This window comes from Kuraishia capsulata, genomic scaffold (genome assembly GCF_000576695.1).
Source record: "Kuraishia capsulata CBS 1993 genomic scaffold, Kuraishia_capsulata_scaffold_6, whole genome shotgun sequence".
NCBI classification, from domain to species: Eukaryota; Fungi; Ascomycota; class Pichiomycetes; order Pichiales; family Pichiaceae; genus Kuraishia; species Kuraishia capsulata.
In genome coordinates, this window is record NW_019172955.1 from 1,069,200 (window position 1) to 1,088,393 (window position 19,194).

At 43.9% G+C, this 19,194-nt stretch overlaps 10 protein-coding genes across 10 annotated transcripts; 4 read left to right on the top strand and 6 right to left on the bottom strand.

Annotated features, from left to right (window-relative positions):
- Nucleotides 1-487: 487 nt before the first annotated feature.
- On the top strand, nucleotides 488-1,438 carry KUCA_T00005321001 (uncharacterized protein; the record flags this gene model as incomplete). Its single annotated transcript, XM_022600505.1, has 1 exon — nucleotides 488-1,438. The coding sequence occupies one exon, from the start codon at nucleotides 488-490 to the stop codon at nucleotides 1,436-1,438; it is 951 nt and encodes a 316-aa protein (XP_022461320.1).
- A 638-nt stretch (nucleotides 1,439-2,076) lies between these two features.
- On the top strand, nucleotides 2,077-3,033 carry KUCA_T00005322001 (uncharacterized protein; the record flags this gene model as incomplete). Its single annotated transcript, XM_022600506.1, has 1 exon — nucleotides 2,077-3,033. One exon carries the CDS (start codon nucleotides 2,077-2,079, stop codon nucleotides 3,031-3,033), a length of 957 nt encoding a protein of 318 aa, XP_022461321.1.
- A 1,393-nt stretch (nucleotides 3,034-4,426) lies between these two features.
- KUCA_T00005323001 (uncharacterized protein) lies at nucleotides 4,427-5,380 on the bottom strand (the record flags this gene model as incomplete). The annotated part of the gene is made up of 1 exon (XM_022600507.1): nucleotides 4,427-5,380. The coding sequence occupies one exon, from the start codon at nucleotides 5,378-5,380 to the stop codon at nucleotides 4,427-4,429; it is 954 nt and encodes a 317-aa protein (XP_022461322.1).
- A 309-nt stretch (nucleotides 5,381-5,689) lies between these two features.
- On the bottom strand, nucleotides 5,690-7,006 carry KUCA_T00005324001 (uncharacterized protein; the record flags this gene model as incomplete). Its single annotated transcript, XM_022600509.1, has 1 exon — nucleotides 5,690-7,006. The coding sequence occupies one exon, from the start codon at nucleotides 7,004-7,006 to the stop codon at nucleotides 5,690-5,692; it is 1,317 nt and encodes a 438-aa protein (XP_022461323.1).
- A 570-nt stretch (nucleotides 7,007-7,576) lies between these two features.
- KUCA_T00005325001 (uncharacterized protein) lies at nucleotides 7,577-7,855 on the bottom strand (the record flags this gene model as incomplete). The annotated part of the gene is made up of 1 exon (XM_022600510.1): nucleotides 7,577-7,855. One exon carries the CDS (start codon nucleotides 7,853-7,855, stop codon nucleotides 7,577-7,579), a length of 279 nt encoding a protein of 92 aa, XP_022461324.1.
- Nucleotides 7,856-8,691: 836 nt separating this feature from the next.
- Nucleotides 8,692-9,084, bottom strand: KUCA_T00005326001 (uncharacterized protein; the record flags this gene model as incomplete). The annotated part of the gene is made up of 1 exon (XM_022600511.1): nucleotides 8,692-9,084. The coding sequence occupies one exon, from the start codon at nucleotides 9,082-9,084 to the stop codon at nucleotides 8,692-8,694; it is 393 nt and encodes a 130-aa protein (XP_022461325.1).
- A 1,559-nt stretch (nucleotides 9,085-10,643) lies between these two features.
- On the bottom strand, nucleotides 10,644-11,825 carry KUCA_T00005327001 (uncharacterized protein; the record flags this gene model as incomplete). The annotated part of the gene is made up of 1 exon (XM_022600512.1): nucleotides 10,644-11,825. One exon carries the CDS (start codon nucleotides 11,823-11,825, stop codon nucleotides 10,644-10,646), a length of 1,182 nt encoding a protein of 393 aa, XP_022461326.1.
- A 1,726-nt stretch (nucleotides 11,826-13,551) lies between these two features.
- Nucleotides 13,552-15,369, bottom strand: KUCA_T00005328001 (uncharacterized protein; the record flags this gene model as incomplete). The annotated part of the gene is made up of 1 exon (XM_022600513.1): nucleotides 13,552-15,369. One exon carries the CDS (start codon nucleotides 15,367-15,369, stop codon nucleotides 13,552-13,554), a length of 1,818 nt encoding a protein of 605 aa, XP_022461327.1.
- Nucleotides 15,370-16,400: 1,031 nt separating this feature from the next.
- KUCA_T00005329001 (uncharacterized protein) lies at nucleotides 16,401-18,020 on the top strand (the record flags this gene model as incomplete). Its single annotated transcript, XM_022600514.1, has 1 exon — nucleotides 16,401-18,020. The coding sequence occupies one exon, from the start codon at nucleotides 16,401-16,403 to the stop codon at nucleotides 18,018-18,020; it is 1,620 nt and encodes a 539-aa protein (XP_022461328.1).
- Nucleotides 18,021-18,213: 193 nt separating this feature from the next.
- On the top strand, nucleotides 18,214-18,921 carry KUCA_T00005330001 (uncharacterized protein; the record flags this gene model as incomplete). Its single annotated transcript, XM_022600515.1, has 1 exon — nucleotides 18,214-18,921. One exon carries the CDS (start codon nucleotides 18,214-18,216, stop codon nucleotides 18,919-18,921), a length of 708 nt encoding a protein of 235 aa, XP_022461329.1.
- Nucleotides 18,922-19,194: the final 273 nt, after the last annotated feature.

The window sequence follows — 19,194 nt, forward strand, 5'->3', positions numbered from 1 at the left end:
TGAATGCTTGGCGTGCATGATTTGTCATACTTCGTTGCTTCAAAGAAGAGCATCTCACGTTTGGACTAAAATCTACAGCAGGAGCACACAGTACCTTGTGAATGTCTTTGAGCAGTTGAATGAATTTTATCATATTCACAACGACGCTGTATGTGTTCTTCGCTATAATCGTAGCACAGCTAAACGAGCACCGCATTCAGATATTCGTGCTCCAAACATCTTATCTCAGATGTTAGGCGCTTATATAATCCATATTTTATACGCGAGGATGCGTTAGATGTACGGCTAACTAATACTCAAATATTCAGACGTAAGCGCTTAGATGATCCATGTATAGTTGACCAGGCTGTGTTTGCTATACACGGCTAACTAAATAGTCAAACTCAAATGAGTGTAGTTGTTTATATAAATATGAGAGATGTATCAAGTTTTTCAAAATTATCTTTGTACTTGTAGCCAACCCGACAGCCCTATCCCACACCCAATTATGAACGCATACGAAATCGCAGCTATCGTGCAATTGATCATTTGTCTCTTCCTGGAAACATGGCTTGTACTTCTCATGTCCAAATATTCCCGTTTCAAAAGAGCCATCAGATTCGAAAGCCAGATTAACCACGAAAGTGGCATCGAAGACCACTTGAAAAGAGTCACTTCCAGTCTTCTTATGACTTTCTTTCCACTGACACTGTTTATCCTCGTGAGAATAGGCGCTGGTGCGGCTGTAATTGCATTTTACAGCCTCGAAAATACCGCTTCAGAAAAAACCATCTCCAATCTAGTGATAGCAGTAACCGTGATGGAAACGTTTGGTATTGCCTTTTTGGAGAGTACCCTTTTCCAGCTGATGATATGCATTGCATCTCTTGGAGACTCGTCTTTTGTGCCTAAGAGTAAAGGTATAATAGCACGTGCTATTTACTTCTTTAAAGGATCAACTGACGATCAATTACTGAACAAAAATACAAGTTTGCTTACTACAGTGATTTCATATACTGGCACGGTAATGATGGTGGGAATCATACTAAGTGCTGCTGGAGGCGGTTCGTTGTCCTCTTCCGAAGGGACTGAAAGCTCAACCGCTAGAAGCCTTCTAAGAGCCGGTTCCGTCCTCTTTTTGGTTGCTTTTATTTCCATTTTCGGTCAATTGATATACTTGATTTTTATCGACGAAGGTTCCAGATTGCGCGACAAAAGGATTTCGATCAACAAAAAAGATCAGACCTTGCTCAAGGTATGTTTGGCAGCCGCTCCCTTCTTCATCGTGAGATTAGTTTATTCTCTCTTGTCTACATTCCAGAGCAGCATCTTTGACAATAAGTTCATAATCCTGTTGGGAAACTGGAATTATTTCGTTGGTATGCAGCTTTGCATGGAGCTATCCGCGGCAATAGTACTGCTTTTTGCATTGTCGCTTCTGCTGAGGTCAGAGAGATGATGCACCCCCAGATGTACCCCATTAGCCGTAGTGATGCACATCAGTAACGGATGCAAACGAATCTTGCGATGGAAAATCTGGATTTTATATAATTTTTTGATATTTTTCAATGATAACCAGTGACGAGAATCTAATGGTAAACTCTAATTCCCGTAAGCTGAAGAAAAGCCTTGAAGTGACATTCTTTACAGCCCGCTGCACTTCACCAGGTACACCCCGAGACCCCAAGTCTTGATCAAACATCTATTTTTTAGCACAGCCCCACTCAAAGGATCACCACACCGATGTTTTATCCGTTTTGATCGACTTCTGTTTTACACAACTCTATTTGAAGCACATCCATGGTATTGGAGTGCGTGAGTTGCTAGAAAGAGTACATGGACCCGCTTGTGGCTCAATTGCAACGCCTCAACTCAAACGCAACAGGGAACAAACCTACGATCATGACGCTAGTATCACACTTTGGCACTCATATGATCCATGCATAGTAGGCCAGGCTGTGTTTGTTATACACAGTTCGCTAACCAGTCAAACTTGACGGGTTTGGGTTGTAGCCATTTATATAGATATGAGAAATGTATCAAGTGTTTCAAAATTATCTTCATTCCCAACTAGAAAGCCCTATCCCATACCCAATAATGAACCCATACGAAATCGCAGCTATCGTGCAATTGATCATTTGTGTCTTCCTGGAAGCATGGCTTGTGTTTCTCATGACCAAGTATTCAAGTTTCAAAAGAGCCATCAGATTCGAAAGCCAGATTAACCACGAAAGTGGCAATGAACACCACTTAAAGAGAGTCACTTCCAGTCTTCTTATGACTTTCGTTCCACTGACACTGCTTATCCTTGTGAGAATAGGCGCTGGTGCGGCTGTGATTGCATTTTACCGCCTTAAAAATACTGCTTCAGAAAAAACCATCTCCAATCTAGTGATAGCAATAACCGTTATGGAAAATTTTGGTATCGCTTTTTTGGAAAGCACCATTTTCCAGTTGATAATATGCATTGCATCTCTTGAAGACCCGTCTTTTGAGAGTAAGGGTATAATAGCACGTGTTATTTACTTCTTTAAGAGATCTACTGACGATCAACTATTGAACAAAAATACAAGTTTGCTTACTACAGTGTTTTCATATACCGGCACTGTAATGATGGTGGGAATCATACTAAGTGCTGCTGGAGGCAGTATGTTGTCCTCTCCCGAAGGGACTGAAAGCTCAACCGCTAGAAGCCTTCTAAGAGCCGGTTCCGTCCTCTTTTTGGTGGCTTTTATTTCCATTTTCGGCCAGTTGATATACCTTATTTTTATTGACGATAGTTCCAGATTGCACGACCAAAGGCTTTCGATTAACAAAAGTGATCAGGCCTTGCTCAAGGTATGTTTGGCAGCCGCTCCCTTCTTCATCGTGAGAATAGTTTATTCTCTCTTGTCTTCTTTCCAGAGCAGCATCTTTGACAATAAGTTTATAATCCTGTTGGGGGATTGGCGTTACTTTGTTGGCATGCAGCTTTGCATGGAGCTATCCGCAGCAATAGTCTTGCTCTATGCATTGTCGGTTCTGCTGACGTCACAGAGACTTGCTCAGCCATAATGCACCCCAAGTGTACCCCATAAGTCCTATTGATGCACGGTAGTAATGGATGCAAACGAATCTTGGGTTGTTAGATCTGGATTTTATTTGATATTTTCATATTCATTAATGTGATAATTAGTGACGCAAATCCAACGGTAAACTCTAATACCAGTAAGCTGAAGAAAAACCTTGAAGTGACATTCTTTACAGCCCGCTGCACTTCACCAGGTACACCCCGAGACCCCAAGTCTCAATAGAGCATCTATTTCGTAGCTCAGCCCCCGTCAGAGGATCACCACACCGATGATTTATCCGTTTTGATCGACTTCTGTTTCACACAACTCTATTTGAAGCACAGCCATGGTTTTGGAGTGCATGAGTTAGGAAATGTAAATGGACCCGCTTGTGGCTCAAATGCTTCGGCTCAACCCAAAAGCAACAGGGGCCAATTCATGATGCCAGTAGAAGTTGATTATTAGTTACTACAATGGACGCAAGGCTACTAAAAGCCTACACGTGAAGTTTCATTTTATCTCTTTCGACATTTCCACATGCTTTCGAGATCACCGGAATCGTCTAGATCCTTCTGGCAACAGTCCTGCTATACTCTACCCTCTATATTGTATCTCAACGGCCCAAGTTCAAACAGGACTTGAGACTTAAGACTTCCGATACTGACGAACAACTCCAACTCCACCGGAAATGCGTTGGGTTCAAATTTCTCCAAACCATTAACCCGTTGCTTCTGTTTCTGGTTTTGCGTTTAACTGTTGAAATTCTTTTAGTGGTGTTCTATAACACTGATATTGACCATGCTATCGGTTTGGGAATAGCTGCGGTTACAATTGGGTCTATTTGTATTGCATTTCTATTAAGCTCGCTCTTCCAGCTCATTGTTTGTATTGGTGCATTGCGCTCGTCAACTTACATATCAAGACACGGAGTAATAGCGAAGCCCGCTATCAAGAACGACAAAGGGAAACGAGACTTCTTCTGCGTGCTCAATGAATTTACATAGCTCTTTCTCATTTCTGAAGTTGCTTTCATTATTGGGGGTTCTCGTACAATACCTGAACCGAACGGTTTAGGCGTTTCGAGGGATTTAAAACTAGTTTCATCGTTGCTATTTATGGCGATTGGAGATACTTTTTGGGATTATGTTTCTGCATGTAGTTTTCAGTAGCAATTTTTCTAAATGTCTTTATGCTTGCTTCGGTAAAGAGATCCGTGTGAACCGCTACAAACCCAGAAGTTGGGCAGTCTTATAGGGACAGGAGATCTTTGAGAGGGACATCAGTGAAATGGGACAGCAATTCTTTTTGCGCATAAGAAAATATGTGCCACAAAAAACTCTTGGAAATATTTGCAAAAAAGTTTAATCTAACTCGTAAAAATATTTACAGAATAGACTTTACTCTGAAAGTCCCAAAGACTTCTTGAGTTCCTCATCATACTTCCCAAAAATATGAGGAATGGATCCTCTGAAAAAGTGTCCTTTCCCAGTTTCTGTAATCAAACGCATGTCTTCTTCATCCAACGAGAAATCAAAGATCTGAAGAACATCTTCCATTCTCTCCACTTTGGTGGTAGTTGTTAGGGGCAATACTCCAGTCTGGTAAACCCAGCGAAGGAGAATCAAGGTATTGGATCTACCATATTTGACACTCAATTTCTCCACCAAATCATCCAACGGTCCCCCTTTAGCTTTGGTGAGGGGATTGAGAGGGCCGTAAGCCTCTACCACCATCTTCTTCTCCTTCGCAAATTGAACAACTCCAGGGGATTGGTTTTGAAGATATGCCTGGTACTCTATTTGTAAAACAGATGGCTTTATGGTAGCCAACTCATAAAGCTCGTTTAGTTTCTCGGAGGAAAAGTTGGAAATGCCAATATTTTTGGCCAAGCCCTCGCTTTTCAGTTTCTCCATCTGAGCCCAGTAACTTGCCAAATTTTCACCCGGTAATAAAACCAGTTCACTGTGTAGCAAATACAAATCCACATAGTCCAGCTTCATCGTGGAAAGACCAAGTTTCAGAGACTCATAAGGACCCGAAGTTCTGGGAATATACCCAGTCTCAAAGCCACAATGAAACTTATCCGTAACCCAGAGGTCTTCTCTCTTAACAATCCCCTCTTTCAGAATAAGTGCAATAGCAGCGCCGACTTCCGGGTGTGTATCGTACATTTCGGCCGTATCCAGATGTCTGAAACCGGCTTTGACTGCATCTACCATGGCGGTCACCAGGGTATCATAGATCGGAGTTCCCACCTGGGGTTTTGACCGTGCCCATGCGGTCCCTGAGCCGTATCCGATGGCCGGGATCTTGTCACCAGAAATTAGCTCGAAATACTCTGGACTAGTCATTTGAAAGAGAATCAACTGAGCAAGATTCAATTGAGTTGGTAATAGAGGTAATGGTCTTTATAACAGCTAATATTAAAAAGTGCAGTCCGAAGCCTGCATGAGTAATCACCAAGCCCGCATTGTGAACTTTTCACGCACGACCCACGGAAGGCTACAACCAAGAATAGAAGGTTTGTCTGCTAGCGAGGTATATTAACTATAAAGGAAAACAGGGTAAAAATCAGTAATATAATGAACAGTAACCAGTTTCAGAGGAAAAAAGTGAGCGGAACAACCACTCTAACTAATTGGAAGTTCACCACATTGAGGCTACACCAGCTTGCTAGCATCCTCCTTTTTTTCAGTTTCTTTGATTTCTTTCTCAAGCTTCTCCCTGTAATTGTTGTTAGGATGTACAGGGTTGTTCCAACCCTTCTCTTCATTGGAATCCTTGAAAAAATTTGAGAATGGATATGTTGGCAACGTTTTGAGAGGAGTATCCTCTGTGATTAGACCCAAGTCTAATTGCCTCTGAACCAACTCATCCAGATATGGTACCAGGTGGTCCCTGAAACTCGCAAAATTCTTGTATTTGCAGATTCCTTCTGGAGCCTCGAAAATAATTTTTCTGATCAGCGAGGGGATCAAAGGTTCGTCCTTCATTTCGTCAATGTTATAGAAGACCGGGTGGTTTGTGAAGATAATGGCATCTGACTTCGGCAGTCTTCTCAGGGTTTGTCTCTCAACTCTGACGTTGAACTCTGTAGGCTCAATATCAGAATCTACTTTGGCACCATCCTGGAGGGCATACACGTTATTGCACAGCAATTTGTGATCCCAGGAGATGTACCAGGAAGCTCTTTCCACTAAATCTGCAGGTGCCATCTTTGCAAACCATTTCTCCATAGAAGGCTTGAGCTTAGATTCGTAATAAGGAACCTCTGAATGGATGATATCAAGATGTTTTCCCAACTTATTCTTGATTCCAAAAGAACCACCGGGAAATGGAACGGCAGCAGCCATGAGATAATGCTTACCATCGTCCTTATTCTTCAGCACGATATAAAAATCCTCTTTGGCCATTTTGGAAACGTAAATCAATGGGTGCTCCTTCAAAGGCTCGGTCATATCCAACAGCTCTCCGGTTAACTCATTTTTTACGTGTTGGCCCTCATCCTCACTGGTGAATAGAAGTGGGTAGCGCTTGAGCATGTGGTCTCTCACCATATCCATCAATTCACGGCAGGCCAATTCTGACCCAGGAAGCCACCCGATATTCTCATCACCATACCTGTGATATACTCTCTCCTTCTCCTTGATGTAATCCACGTAATATTTGTCCATATCCAGCCAGTGGTTTACGTCCAGTTTGAAAATAGACATGGTCTGATGATAAGGCCATCTAAAAGGTCTCCATGGTCTATCATCATAAGTGGAGACTTGTTCCGGAGTAATGTACAGCGGTGTGGGCTGTGGAATCGGATCGTCTCTGGAAGAATGATACTTTGGTTTCTTCTCAAGGGTAGGGGTGCTTTTTCTCCCGTAGTCTCCCCTTATCATTGCCTCGATGTACTTCCGAGATAAGAGCAATGTGACTGCAACGGCAGAACCACCGGCTATCAAGTAAGCATAACTGGTTTCACCCATTTTTGGGAGTTTGTTGAATTAACTGATAAAATGTTGCTTAGTGCTATTCAATGGCTACATTCAAACTAAGGAACCTTTATCACTTTTATACGTTTTCAGGCAGTTCATGCACCAGGGACATCAACACCAAAAAGGGAAATCGGATTCTTATCTGCATTTGAGTTGTACACACAATGTTTGTTATGGTGTCCAGCTTTGCGTGTTTATGTTTGCAGTTTTGTGATTGGTAAACACGGGCATGGAAATGCGACCTGCAATAGATATTTACTGCATTCAATACTGCATGAAAAAGTGGTTCCACCTTTTGGGAACAGGTAACGGTGTACATCTGCGGGCTTCGTGTCATGGATTCTTTATCCGTTTTGGGATGATTGGTGGGAGCACGTAAACACTAATCAGAACTGGTGTTTGCACGAAACGAGGGCGATTTCTCTAGATGGTGGTTTACACCCGCAGTCCAAGAATCTGCCAGACTACGCCCGGAATCTTGTTATAATTGCTTTTTGATGCCTTTGGATTATATCATAATTAAACAAACAGAAGTAATGAGTTGTAAATCCGCCGCCACAATCAAAGACGTCTACCACGACGACCACCCTTTCTTCTGGTAGAGTCGGATGGGATTGGGGTAACATCCTCGATTCTTCCGATCTTCAAGCCGGATCTGGCCAAGGCTCTGAGAGCGGATTGACCACCTGGACCTGGGGTCTTGGACTTTGTTCCTCCGGTGGCTCTCAACTTGATGTGGACAGCGGTGATTCCGACTTCCTTGCATCTGACGGCAACATCCTGGGCAGCCAACATGGCAGCGTATGGAGAAGACTCGTCTCTGTCGGCCTTGACCTTCATACCACCAGTAGCTCTGCAGATGGTTTCCTTACCGGACAAGTCGGTAACGTGGACGAAGGTGTCGTTTCTGGAGGCGTAGATGTGGGCAACACCAAAGACGTTGGCACCAGCACGGGTCTGGGATGGACCAAGAGTAACGTTGTCTAATTTGGGGTTAGTAATCTAGCTGGGCTGCGAAAAGGGTGATGAGACTATCGTTGTTCGTGTGAGGTCAGGATGGGAGGTGTTCAGTTCGTGAATTTGCGATAATAACCTTGCCATCAGCTGTTAAAATAAACAACCAAGCACTGGGTTTGAGATACAACGTCAAGTTTCAACTGGAAATGATGGCATGCTGATCCCTGTGCTGCTTTCTGGTGTTTGAAAAATCGTCAACTTCTGGCTTAACCTTAAGTTTCACAAATCACCAACTAGTCCAAAAGGACGCAATTTTAACGAAAACACATATAAACAACATGATAGTGCAACTCTTCTCAATTTAATACATACTAGACATGGTTGGATGTATTTGGATATGTGGTAAGAAAAGACACTTGGTTGAGCTTTCCTTTAAGAATTTTCTTTTTCGTCTTTGACCGCCAACAGTCTTAGTACGATCACGTGATTTGGTAATTAATTTGGTTATGGCACTAAATTGTATGTGAGTTTTTCGCAGTCACAGAAGTTGGGGAGGGGAGTTTCCTCATTGGGAAATATCACGAGGTAGGTTAAGGTTGTATGGATAATAGGTATATAGGCCTACTAAAGAGCATCGGCCTGGTATTAGTCGACTACGCAATATGTTTCTGAAATATTTTTTGATTATCTAAATGTACATCTTAAACAGAGTATCCAGTTTAGTAAACAAAGCCCAAAATCTTACCGGAAACGTGCTTTCTTCTGGCCTCCTCGTGGTCCATAATTCCGGCAGAGGTGGTGAGGATAACGTAACCGAATTGTCTGGCTGGCAACAAGTTGTCAGTCCATCTCTCGATGTCACCGATCTTGACGTTGAATCTTGGCGAGATGACACCACACTTGTTCAATCTACCGTTCAACTGCACAACGATCTTACCGGATCTGTGGTCATCGATGTACTCGAACTCACCAATGTAACCGTGCTTTTGCATCACAGACAAGAACTTGATGATCACCTTGGAAGAAGGTCTGATCAAGACCTGACGCTTTCCGGTCTTCTCGGCGTTGTTGATAGCGTTCAAGGCATCTGCCAAAACTGATGATCTGGTCATTTTGTGTAATTGGGTTTGGATAGGTAATTAAGCTGTTTTGTAAGACTGTTGAAGGTATGAAGCTATATTTCACCAGCTCTGGTATAATCGTGTACTTACTAGATTATTCAATTTTTCACAGTCACAACAAGATTTCCCAAAAGGGAAAAGCCATGAATTTTCTCCTTGTCTGTGCACGACATTCATCTGAGTGCTGGGAGACTTTTGCAAAATGTACACCTTTTGAGGTTTGGTATAGTCTTTCTCTCTACCTTCAACACTTGAATTATCTTTAAGATGCCAGTATGTATTATTGAGAACGTTTAGTGGGATAGATGAGGTTTACCGTTAGGTATTGTGGTTTGTGATTCTGAAGGGCGAAAGTATATCGCTAAGTTTCAAGGAGGAAACTTTTCACCAACCAAGGGAGCGTTGACGAATGCTCCATAGAAAGAGCGACCAAGGGCCATCAAAACATCATGGACTACCAGACCTGAGCATGTTAGTTGAAAATATTGAAATTCAAATTCAAAGCCTGGGAGATCATCCACTTTACTACAAACCGTTTGTCACCACACACTTCACAACCACCCAGGACCTATACTAACTCTTCACTAGTCTCAAAAATCGTTCAAGACCAAGCAAAAGTTGGCTAAGGCTCAAAACCAAAACAGACCCTTGCCTCAATGGATCAGATTGAGAACCAACAACAAGATCCGTTACAACGCCAAGAGAAGACACTGGAGAAGAACGAAGCTGAACCTTTAAGCGGATTGTTTATTTGATAATGATAATTAACAACGCATTGGTTCTAGCTGTACAGATGCTGATCAGGTGAAGATCGGGTCAGTCTATAAGGCTGGGATGAAGATTTTGTCTAGGACAGCAATGTTAGTTGTTGCAATTGATGATAAATATCACGCATATAAGAATTAGGTTGAATCAGCTTTAATAGGAGACTTGTAGAATCGTGTGGCGAAGAAAGACTTCAAATTATCGCTCAAAGTCTGACAGTTATGTTTACCATATTAGAGACTGGTGTCAAGGGTGAATAGAAACGACTGTACAATCGAAGAAAGAGTTCAGATGAGAAATCGATGCATTGCTCAAAGTATTTCCCAAAATTGCTGAAATCATGATCAAAGCCATTGCAATTGTTTAAGCCAAAAGCTCAGCAGCTAAAGTCAATAGTTGCAGCCCAAGTCAGCCATGCCCTAACTTCTGATGCAGATTTTACACTGTATCCATCTAATATGGCTCAAGCTCCTAAACCAAAAAGTATCACTTGGTTCTTGGAAGTGCGCATAGTCTGTTAATGCTATTATGACTCAAATCACGGAGTCCAGAGTCAAAGGTATGACCTTATCTGGGACCTTGGCTTCCTGCAATTTCATATTATTCAATCTACTCTCTCGCTCTCTTTCGCTCTCAATAAATAAAAACCATAAATATGTGAAATATATAAGTGCGTGACAATTGGACAAGTGGGACGTAAAATTCGTAAAATCATAAAGTGGTGATCAAATGGTGATCAAGTGAGAAATCTCAAGCTGATTCTGGAGGATTCGCATCTCGACATTCTATGACATGTTAGCCGATTGAGTCAAGATGATGCGATCCAGAACCAAAGAATACATTTCCGATGAAATGTCTAGCGGAAACAGTTTCGGTTTCAGGTGGTCCTCTGCAGCCGCAGCAGATGCGAGAGTGGGATTAGTGCCCAAAACGTATTCCACGTATGGTTGAACGCATCTCTTTCCCGACTCCGTTTGAAGATGTCTTCTGAGGGCATCTGTTCGCGCAAAACGACGACCACATCCCCAGGCTGTTTCGGATCCCTGTTTGTCTTCTGAGAGGGAACCGGTACATTGGAACCGTTTTTCACCAGAATGGAGATCTTCATGTCGTTTTCGATCATGTTGTCTTGCAAAGGTCTTTCCACACAATGAACAAACGAAGGGTCTTAGGTTTGTGTGCGTTTTCTTATGACTTCTCAAGTTGTAGGGTTTGCTGAAGACTTTACCACAAACGCTGCAATCGTATGAGCATTCCGGCGTAAAAACAGATTCCGGGAAAGTCCTGGATGTGTTCTTGGCAGACATCGAAACTGCGCGTGGTTTGGGACGCTTGACTTTTGGTCTTGATAGCGTGAACTCGGCATCCGAGCCGCAGTCATCGTCTGCATCTCCATCCTGTGAGTAGTCGTCAGACTGCGGGGAATTATGCATCGACAAAGAGATCTTTCTCCTGGGTACTCTTGTTGTTTCTTTTGACGTCGCACCTCTGTCGGTAATTATTATTTCCGGCATTTGCAATTGTTCGGCTTCAAAGGACGGCTCTGGTGGTGCACTTGAGGTGTCTGAGAAAGAGCTATAGGAATCATCATCATCATCATCAAATAACTCCAAGAAGTCCTGAGTGTCCGGGATCTGTAAGTTTGGTCGATCCATATACGCGTCTTCTTCGTTATCGGAAAAGATTGAGGAAGAAATAGAGGCCTGCGACATATTCGACAGCATTGGTGTCAATGTAGTACTCGAAGGATTGCCAAATAGAGTAGCCGAGTCCTTGGCCGCAATGTAGTTGAAGTTGCCAAAAGTCTGGTTGTAATCGTGGCGCATACCCGTATATGTGTCCTGTGATTTCGCACCATATGACTCAGGCATACCGCTATACAATTGGACCTCCGAATCAGAGATCACGAAGCGGTCGCCATCAAAAGCAGGATCAACATAATCGAGATGCTCAAAAGGGAAGTCCATTTTAATACATACGGCTTAAATATGAAAAAAATGTTGGAATGTGGTCAAACAGGACTGTGAGGATTGCCACTGATATAAATAACCAGCCTCAATTAAGGTAATCTTCGCCCCAGATACGGTATTCGAGCGTGCAGCGTATGTAGCTTTGGCCATGCAGCTTAAGAACGAGGCGAAGAAGGACAAATAGAAAGGGCAAAAATTATGGAATTAAAAGCTGCGCCGCGCGCGGGTTGAATCAGGCATACACAGGAGTACGTCCCATAAAACATGACCGAGTAACTGAAAAGCATTTGTCAGAATTGAAATTGATGTCATTGACCCCCAGCAATATCCTAGAGCAATATATGTTTCAACCAATGGGCAATTAGTTGTGAAGTCAGTGCTCCGTATGATTACGGGTGATCTGTCCTAGCACCGGTCATTAAAGCTACTCTCAAGAAATGAAGCATTTGCCACCAACCAACCTCGTGCATGAGCACCTCAAAACCAGGAACAGATGCGGCATTACCCTTCGGGTATCGTCAGCCTCTCACGCATACTAGACTCGGGTGATTCTGAACCACAGTATGCACTCCGACTCTGCGATTACACACATATCAAAATATATCACCTAAAACTCCATATTTGACATCTGTTGATAGCTCCGCCTCCTCCATCTGAAGCGCACGCATATCTCCAAACTTTACATCCGAGATGCGTTTATCTCCGGATTTAGTGCGTCAACAAATATGAATTATTGTGCAGCTTGCGTTGGGTACTAATGCCGCTTTTTCCATGTCGTATTCTCATTAGTTGCTATTGATACGCGCTGTAGGTACGCGTAGGTACGCGGATTTAATGTTGTTTTCCGCTGTTTTGTAATAATTTTGGGACCTCACTTTCTCCGAAGGTGGCCGATCGGTTTTGTTTGCCGCATTAGGATCCTATCCGCGGTATAGGAGGACGTCTCCGATATACCACTGTGGAGTAAGAAGCAAATTTGTGGACCGGCATTGTGCAAGCACTTTGCCGACTCTGCCGTTTTGAAGTCTCGAATGGTGTTGTTCCAGAAGGTTTACGGCTATCTCATGAGGAAGGCTCCTGCATTTACTTGTGAGAGTGCATAACAGATATTGAACCATTTGCTAGAATAATAAAGTCAGATGTATATCGATAAATGTCTCAAAATTTCATTAAAATGCTGATTAAGTGTTGGTTACGTGTTAATTGCTCAATCGCGTTTGATTTAACCCAGATCAGTTGGGTGATGTCATGTAATTCGAGACTTGATATAAACTTGAAAAAACTGAAAATTCTGAAAAATTTGCATAAACAGAGAAGACTTTGAATGCAAAGAACAATTGCATTGCGTTTTCAATAATGAGTACAATCACAATCACAATTATGAATATGAATGTGAATATCAATTTGACTATCAATTGTGATTCTTAGTACGAGTATGTATATATAATCGATTGTGCTGTTCTTAGACTGGTCAGCTATAGATTAAACTATCTAAGGCACTATTAGCTATAACCCTCTCTAAGTATGATCAGGTGAGTAGACTCTAGTGTCTGCTCAATTCAATTTGTGGCTTTGTATGCTGTAATAGCCACAAATTGGTATGACGGTAAGTTAGCTGTACCTATCAGCATAAGCCCGTGTTGGGAAGTGGTTTTGGCTGTGAATGAAGACCATTAAAGCAATTGAACTATCACCACCAAAATATCACCTACTCCACTCTCGATCAGGCCTCCTTCACTACAGCCTCATTCACGTACTTCATGAAATCCTGCAGCGAAACGTCATCCGTCAGAATAACCGCTCCTGCATTGGTCGCGGCTTTGGCAGCATCTGTCTTGTAACTCGTTGTCGGATTCAGTTTCGAGTACAAAAACCGAGCCTGCGATCCTCCTTCCTCGGTATCAATGAACCGTGGCAACGGGAAGCGGTCAACGAGGATTTCAGCAGCCTCCTGTCTCGGAAGTTCAAGAAATTCCATGAAATACTCGTAATCGTCGCGCTCGTGATATCCCAGTCTTCTCCAATCAGCGATCTGTGATCCATGGTAAATGAGAATATGGAAGAACGTATCCAGCAACAATATGCAATCAGGTTTGATCGAAACCGAGTCCAACAAAACTGGTTCGGGATCCCGGTCAAGTGAATAAGAAGTTAGTGTCGGTTGAATCATTACCAAGGTATTGGAAACTTGCTCTGTCAGGAAAACATGCCGGATATACGCAGACTCATCAGGCGAGTTGTTGAACACCTGCACGAACGGGGACCGACGCAAATGAAACATGAACTGAGGGAATAACGACAGGTGCGTGCTGAGTCGGAAAGAAGATGGGTCTGCCTTTCGATAGTCGCCGAACTTGGTGCATAGCTCCACTAGCGTTTTGTCCAACCACATGACAGCGTCGAACGAATCGTCCTTCAGAATCCGGCTGACTGCTTCACGAGCCACAATTACAGCCGCAGCTTCTTGGTCAAAAGACTCGCTGACCTGCTGGCCCAGCTGCATCATGGCGCGCGAAACTGTCGTGACATTCAGCCGCATGGTTCCGTCTGCATGCTGGTAATGCATGATATACTGGATATAGCAGAGCGGCGTGTGCGCAGAAGTTTGCGAGTTGGTATTGGCCATGTCAAAGTAGATTGCATAGCTCGAGTTCGATGCAGCTGAGCACAATTTCCATGCGGTTGTGGCACCGGTTCCCACCTCACGATCACCAACACTGGCGTTCTTGGTGTTTAAAGACGTGGCATGGCCCACCAAACCAAGAACCTTAAGCTCCTTGGAGACCTTCACTTCAAGCGTGGCATTGAGAGCAAAATCGAGCTCGATTCCAGGGCTTTTGACGAAAAACCGCTGCAAAGATTGCTTGAAAATGGCCGTGGAGAAGGAGTCACTCAGAATAACGGAGCCACCGGTCATATGTGGCAGCGCCTCCATCTCGCTCATTCCAACCTGGTCGTAGGATCCGATAAAGAAGTCGAGAGTGTGCCCGTTTGAAGCCGCACGCTTGGCCAATGTGTCATAGTACGCCTTGGCCTTTTTGTAGTACTTGGCGGAATCGTTGCCGATATCGTGGTGCGATCTGATTGGTTCTTTGAGAGCAGTCCCCACAATCTTTCCTGGACCGTGAGTGCATGCTCCTCCAGTGAAAACGAGTATATGGCCTCCAGACTTGGGGAAACATGATTCCAAGATTCCTTGCGCGACAGTGATGGCCGCTCCCGTGCATCTCTCTGGTCGAGAGTACTTCGGCAAGGGGAACGAATCCTGAAGCAACTGCTCAAAGATTAGCGTGAACTGGAACTCGCAGTGTGCCATATCGCCGATGTACCTCGCACCAGGGTACTGCTCCACAAGCGTCTGGTCCGGCCTAGTACGAAGATCGTTCGACAAGAGTCCAAGCGTTTTCTGCACCTGTGCAGCAGTGTACGATTTCGCACCATTGAAACAGCTGAACGCGTTGGCCTCCGTGTTGGTACGTTCGTGCACGTTCACGTTCTTTCCGTACGTGATCATTCCCACCAACGCGTCCTGTGGAAGCATGTTAAAATTGATCAATAGCGTTTCTTTCAAAGCAGCCAGATCCTCAGCCTCGAGACATATGTCTATCACAAAGAGAAACACTGGAGGGTGCTGTGCAGGTTTAGGAAGCACATACTCCACCGACAGACACTCGCCGTTGAGTGCATACGGCACTCCACCACTCTGCTGGTACACCTGCGGGAGTGCATTGATCCGTGCGCAGAACGGACAGCTCCACGAACCGGTTTTAGTATCTACCTGCGCGAACGGATTGAGTATGGCCTGGCATTGCCGACAAACAACCGGGGGTTCCTGGAGAACCACCTGATTGTCTTTGGGCCTTAGTGGTTGGTAAACACTTGCCAACGGAACAGCCAATCGTTTGGCTTCCAGCTTTGTTGAAGGGAAAATATTCCACGAAAATCGCAGACCGGTCAGGTCTTCAAAATCCTCTGGGTCCTGCAGTTTTGGGGGGTTGTTAGCTTGAAATTCGGCTTGTTGGTCCGTCTACCAGCTTCCAAACACGTACCATGATTACCTCTCGGCAAAACTCGGTTATTTCCGAGAATTCTTCAGGAAAATTAAGACACACACGCTAGAAGGTTGATTAAGCCTCCCAACTTTAAAAAACCAGGAAAATACCCGCTTGATATTCGTCAATTCTTCAGATCGACCATGTAATGAACCATGCGGAACGTTCAGATGTGAAAAGTACACATGGTCGTGCATATCCGAATCATAACGGTTGCGAGCCCGCGCCCTGGTAAATGTTATCTGAGGTCTCTTATAGTTTTATAGTCGGATTGGTTGGTGAAATATCCTACTCGCCAGTTTTTGACGCGAAATATTCGGATTCAGGTAAGTCCAGACTCTTATCCATATCCACACAGATTACTATGACGATAATCATGTATTAAAACTGGGAATGTTGTGCCACAACGTTCGCATCTCTTGAACAGGCATGACTGTGACCACAATCTAATCTTCTCACCGAGAAATCTGGGCCAAACTGGAAAATTCAAATGAAAAATTGATACTAACAAAGCCAGACCATGATAAGGAGGGGGCTGACTCTGAGCCGTGTTATAAGACGGTTCAACCACCAATTGGTGGATGACCATCAATACTCTCTTAGAAGACTGAAGGTGAAGCAGGACGAGTCAAAATACTACCCTTTGGCCGGAACCCTGCGCTTCAAAGAGAGGAATCCCAAGATTTTACGAATTCCTGCTTTCCAGACCATATTTCAAGAACTTGAAACGAAAACTTTGGAGGGAACCAATTACGTCCTACAGGGCAAAGTCGTCAGCATACGAAGGGCTGGTAAAGGAATGATATTTTTGGATTTGGAGCAAGACAACCACAAAGTTCAGATCGTGGCCTCCAACAAGATGATGAAAATGGATCTCCAGGCGTTTGTGGAGGTTCATGGGGATATCAGACCTGGTGATCAGGTTTCGTGTGTAGGATTACCTGGAAGGACTAATGTTGGTGAACTTTCGCTTAAGACATTAGAACCTCTTCGACTAGCTTCACCTGCTCTGCAGGCGTTGCCCCCGAAACTGACAGATCAGTCGAAGATTCACGGGAATAGAGTCATGGATTATCTCGTGAATAAGTCTTCGCGCGATGTGATCCTCACCAGAGCAGAGATCATATATGCTATAAGAGAAATTCTCAACGGGCACAAGTTTTTGGAGGTTCAAACACCGTTGATTGGATCCTCAAGTACAGGTGCAAATGCCACCCCATTCACTACCCAAAGTGTGCATATCAAAGACAATGACGACAAAACGCTGGATTTGCACATGAGGGTTGCGCCGGAAATCTGGCTGAAAAAGATGATCATTTCCGGTTTCGATAAAGTGTACGAAATCGGTCAAGTTTTCAGGAACGAGGGAATAGATGCGACTCACAATCCTGAGTTTACTACATGTGAATTCTACCAGACTTTTGCGACGTTAGAAGACCTTATGGCATTGAGTGAAGAGATGCTGGACCATATTATGGTGAGGATCATGTCTGATCCAAGATTGGCTCTCGTGGCTCACCAGCCCACTTTGGAGCTGATATCGGCTATAGATGAGAATGGGGGACATTTCAAAAAGCTCGAGTTCATTCCTACTCTGGAGAGAGAAACAGGAGTCGCCCTTCCATCAGAGCTGACCACAGAGACGCTTGTGGAGTATTTTGAGAGGCTGAATCTGCCGCTGCCCGAGATCAAGTCAGCACAAAAACTTCTTAATTATCTCAGCGAGAAGTTCATTGAGCCACTTTGTGGGTCATGTCCGACCTTCATTTACCACCAACCAGCCGTTTTATCGCCTCTGGCAAAGTCCACCTCCATCTCGTATGGGGATCAGTCGTTCGAGATATCACGGCGGTTCGAGATGTTTATCAACGGAAGAGAGTACATCAATGCATACGAAGAAGAAAATAGCCCATTCCAACAAGACGAAAAGTTCAAGCTGCAAATTCGTGCCAAGGAGGACCATAATGATGATGAGTCAATCATACCAGATGAAAAGTTTGTGGAGGCCATGGAATGGGGGATGCCTCCAACTGGGGGCTGGGGAATGGGAATTGACAGGCTCACTATGTTGTTAACAGGATCCTCGAGAATTGACCAGGTTTTGACCTTTGGGAAGATGAGCGATGTTATCAAGCAGTAACCGATTTATAATCATGTATATAAAGTAGTCGAGAGACGCACGTTAATAGAGTGCGGCGCTGAAATGAGTGTCACACACATGTGCAATCCCACAAAAATTTCAAGAGCCCTTTCCGTACTCCAGAAACACCTCTGTTGAACACATTCCTCTCACCAGAATCACTCTTTTCACTCCTGTTTATTAGCGATTTACAATGTCTGGAACCCTCATAATACCGGGAGACACTATCGAACTCGGTACCGAGTCCGGTGAAACCTCTATTGGCCCCGGTATCACCACCAACCCAAAGGATCAATCCATCGTTTATCCCTCTACAGCAGGCCTGCTAAAGAGCATATCAAAGAGGAACAAAACCATTGCATATATAGAACACAACACCAAGAGGTATATCCCGACCATACACGATTACGTGGTGGGTGTGGTGATAACGGTATTTGGAGATGGCTACAGAGTTTCCCTAGCCAACTACTCGCAACCGGTTGTGCTTTCAGCCTTGGGATTCCCAAACGCCACGAAAAAGAACAGACCCCACCTCAAGGTTGGTGATGTGGTCTATGCAATCGTTTCTTTGGTTGATCGCGACGTTGAAGTTGAGATTGAGTGTATAGATCCCGTGACCGGAAAAGAGGGCGGTTTTGGCCAGCTGAATGGCGGTACACTGTTTGATGTCAAACTCGCTTATGCCAGATACCTACTATTTAATTCTAATGCGGAGATTCTGGAAGCAATAGTTAACAAGTGCCAGTTTGAGATTGCTATAGGATCGAATGGTAAGATATGGATCAACACCGAGAACGTCAAGACCACTGTTGCTGCTATGAATGCAATTGTGGAGTCTCAGCAGTGGAAAAAAGAGGAGATTGTGAAAAATGTGAATAAGATCTTTAAGGATGTTTTATGAGGAAGGTGGACATTGAAAACCGTAAAATATACAAGAACTGTGAAAGTTTTGCGATTCTTTGCTGTCGCTCTCAAAAGCATCGGGTGTGAAACTGAAAGTTACCAAGCATTTCACTATCAGTCTCGGAGGCAATGTATATTATCAGCAGAGAATTCTATATACACGAAAAACAACGAATTCACGTGTATGTTCTTTGCTATATCGAGATTGTAGAACGTTGACCAAAGGTCCGAACAGCACAAAATCGTTGCCATCTTGGGCAATGAACTGGCA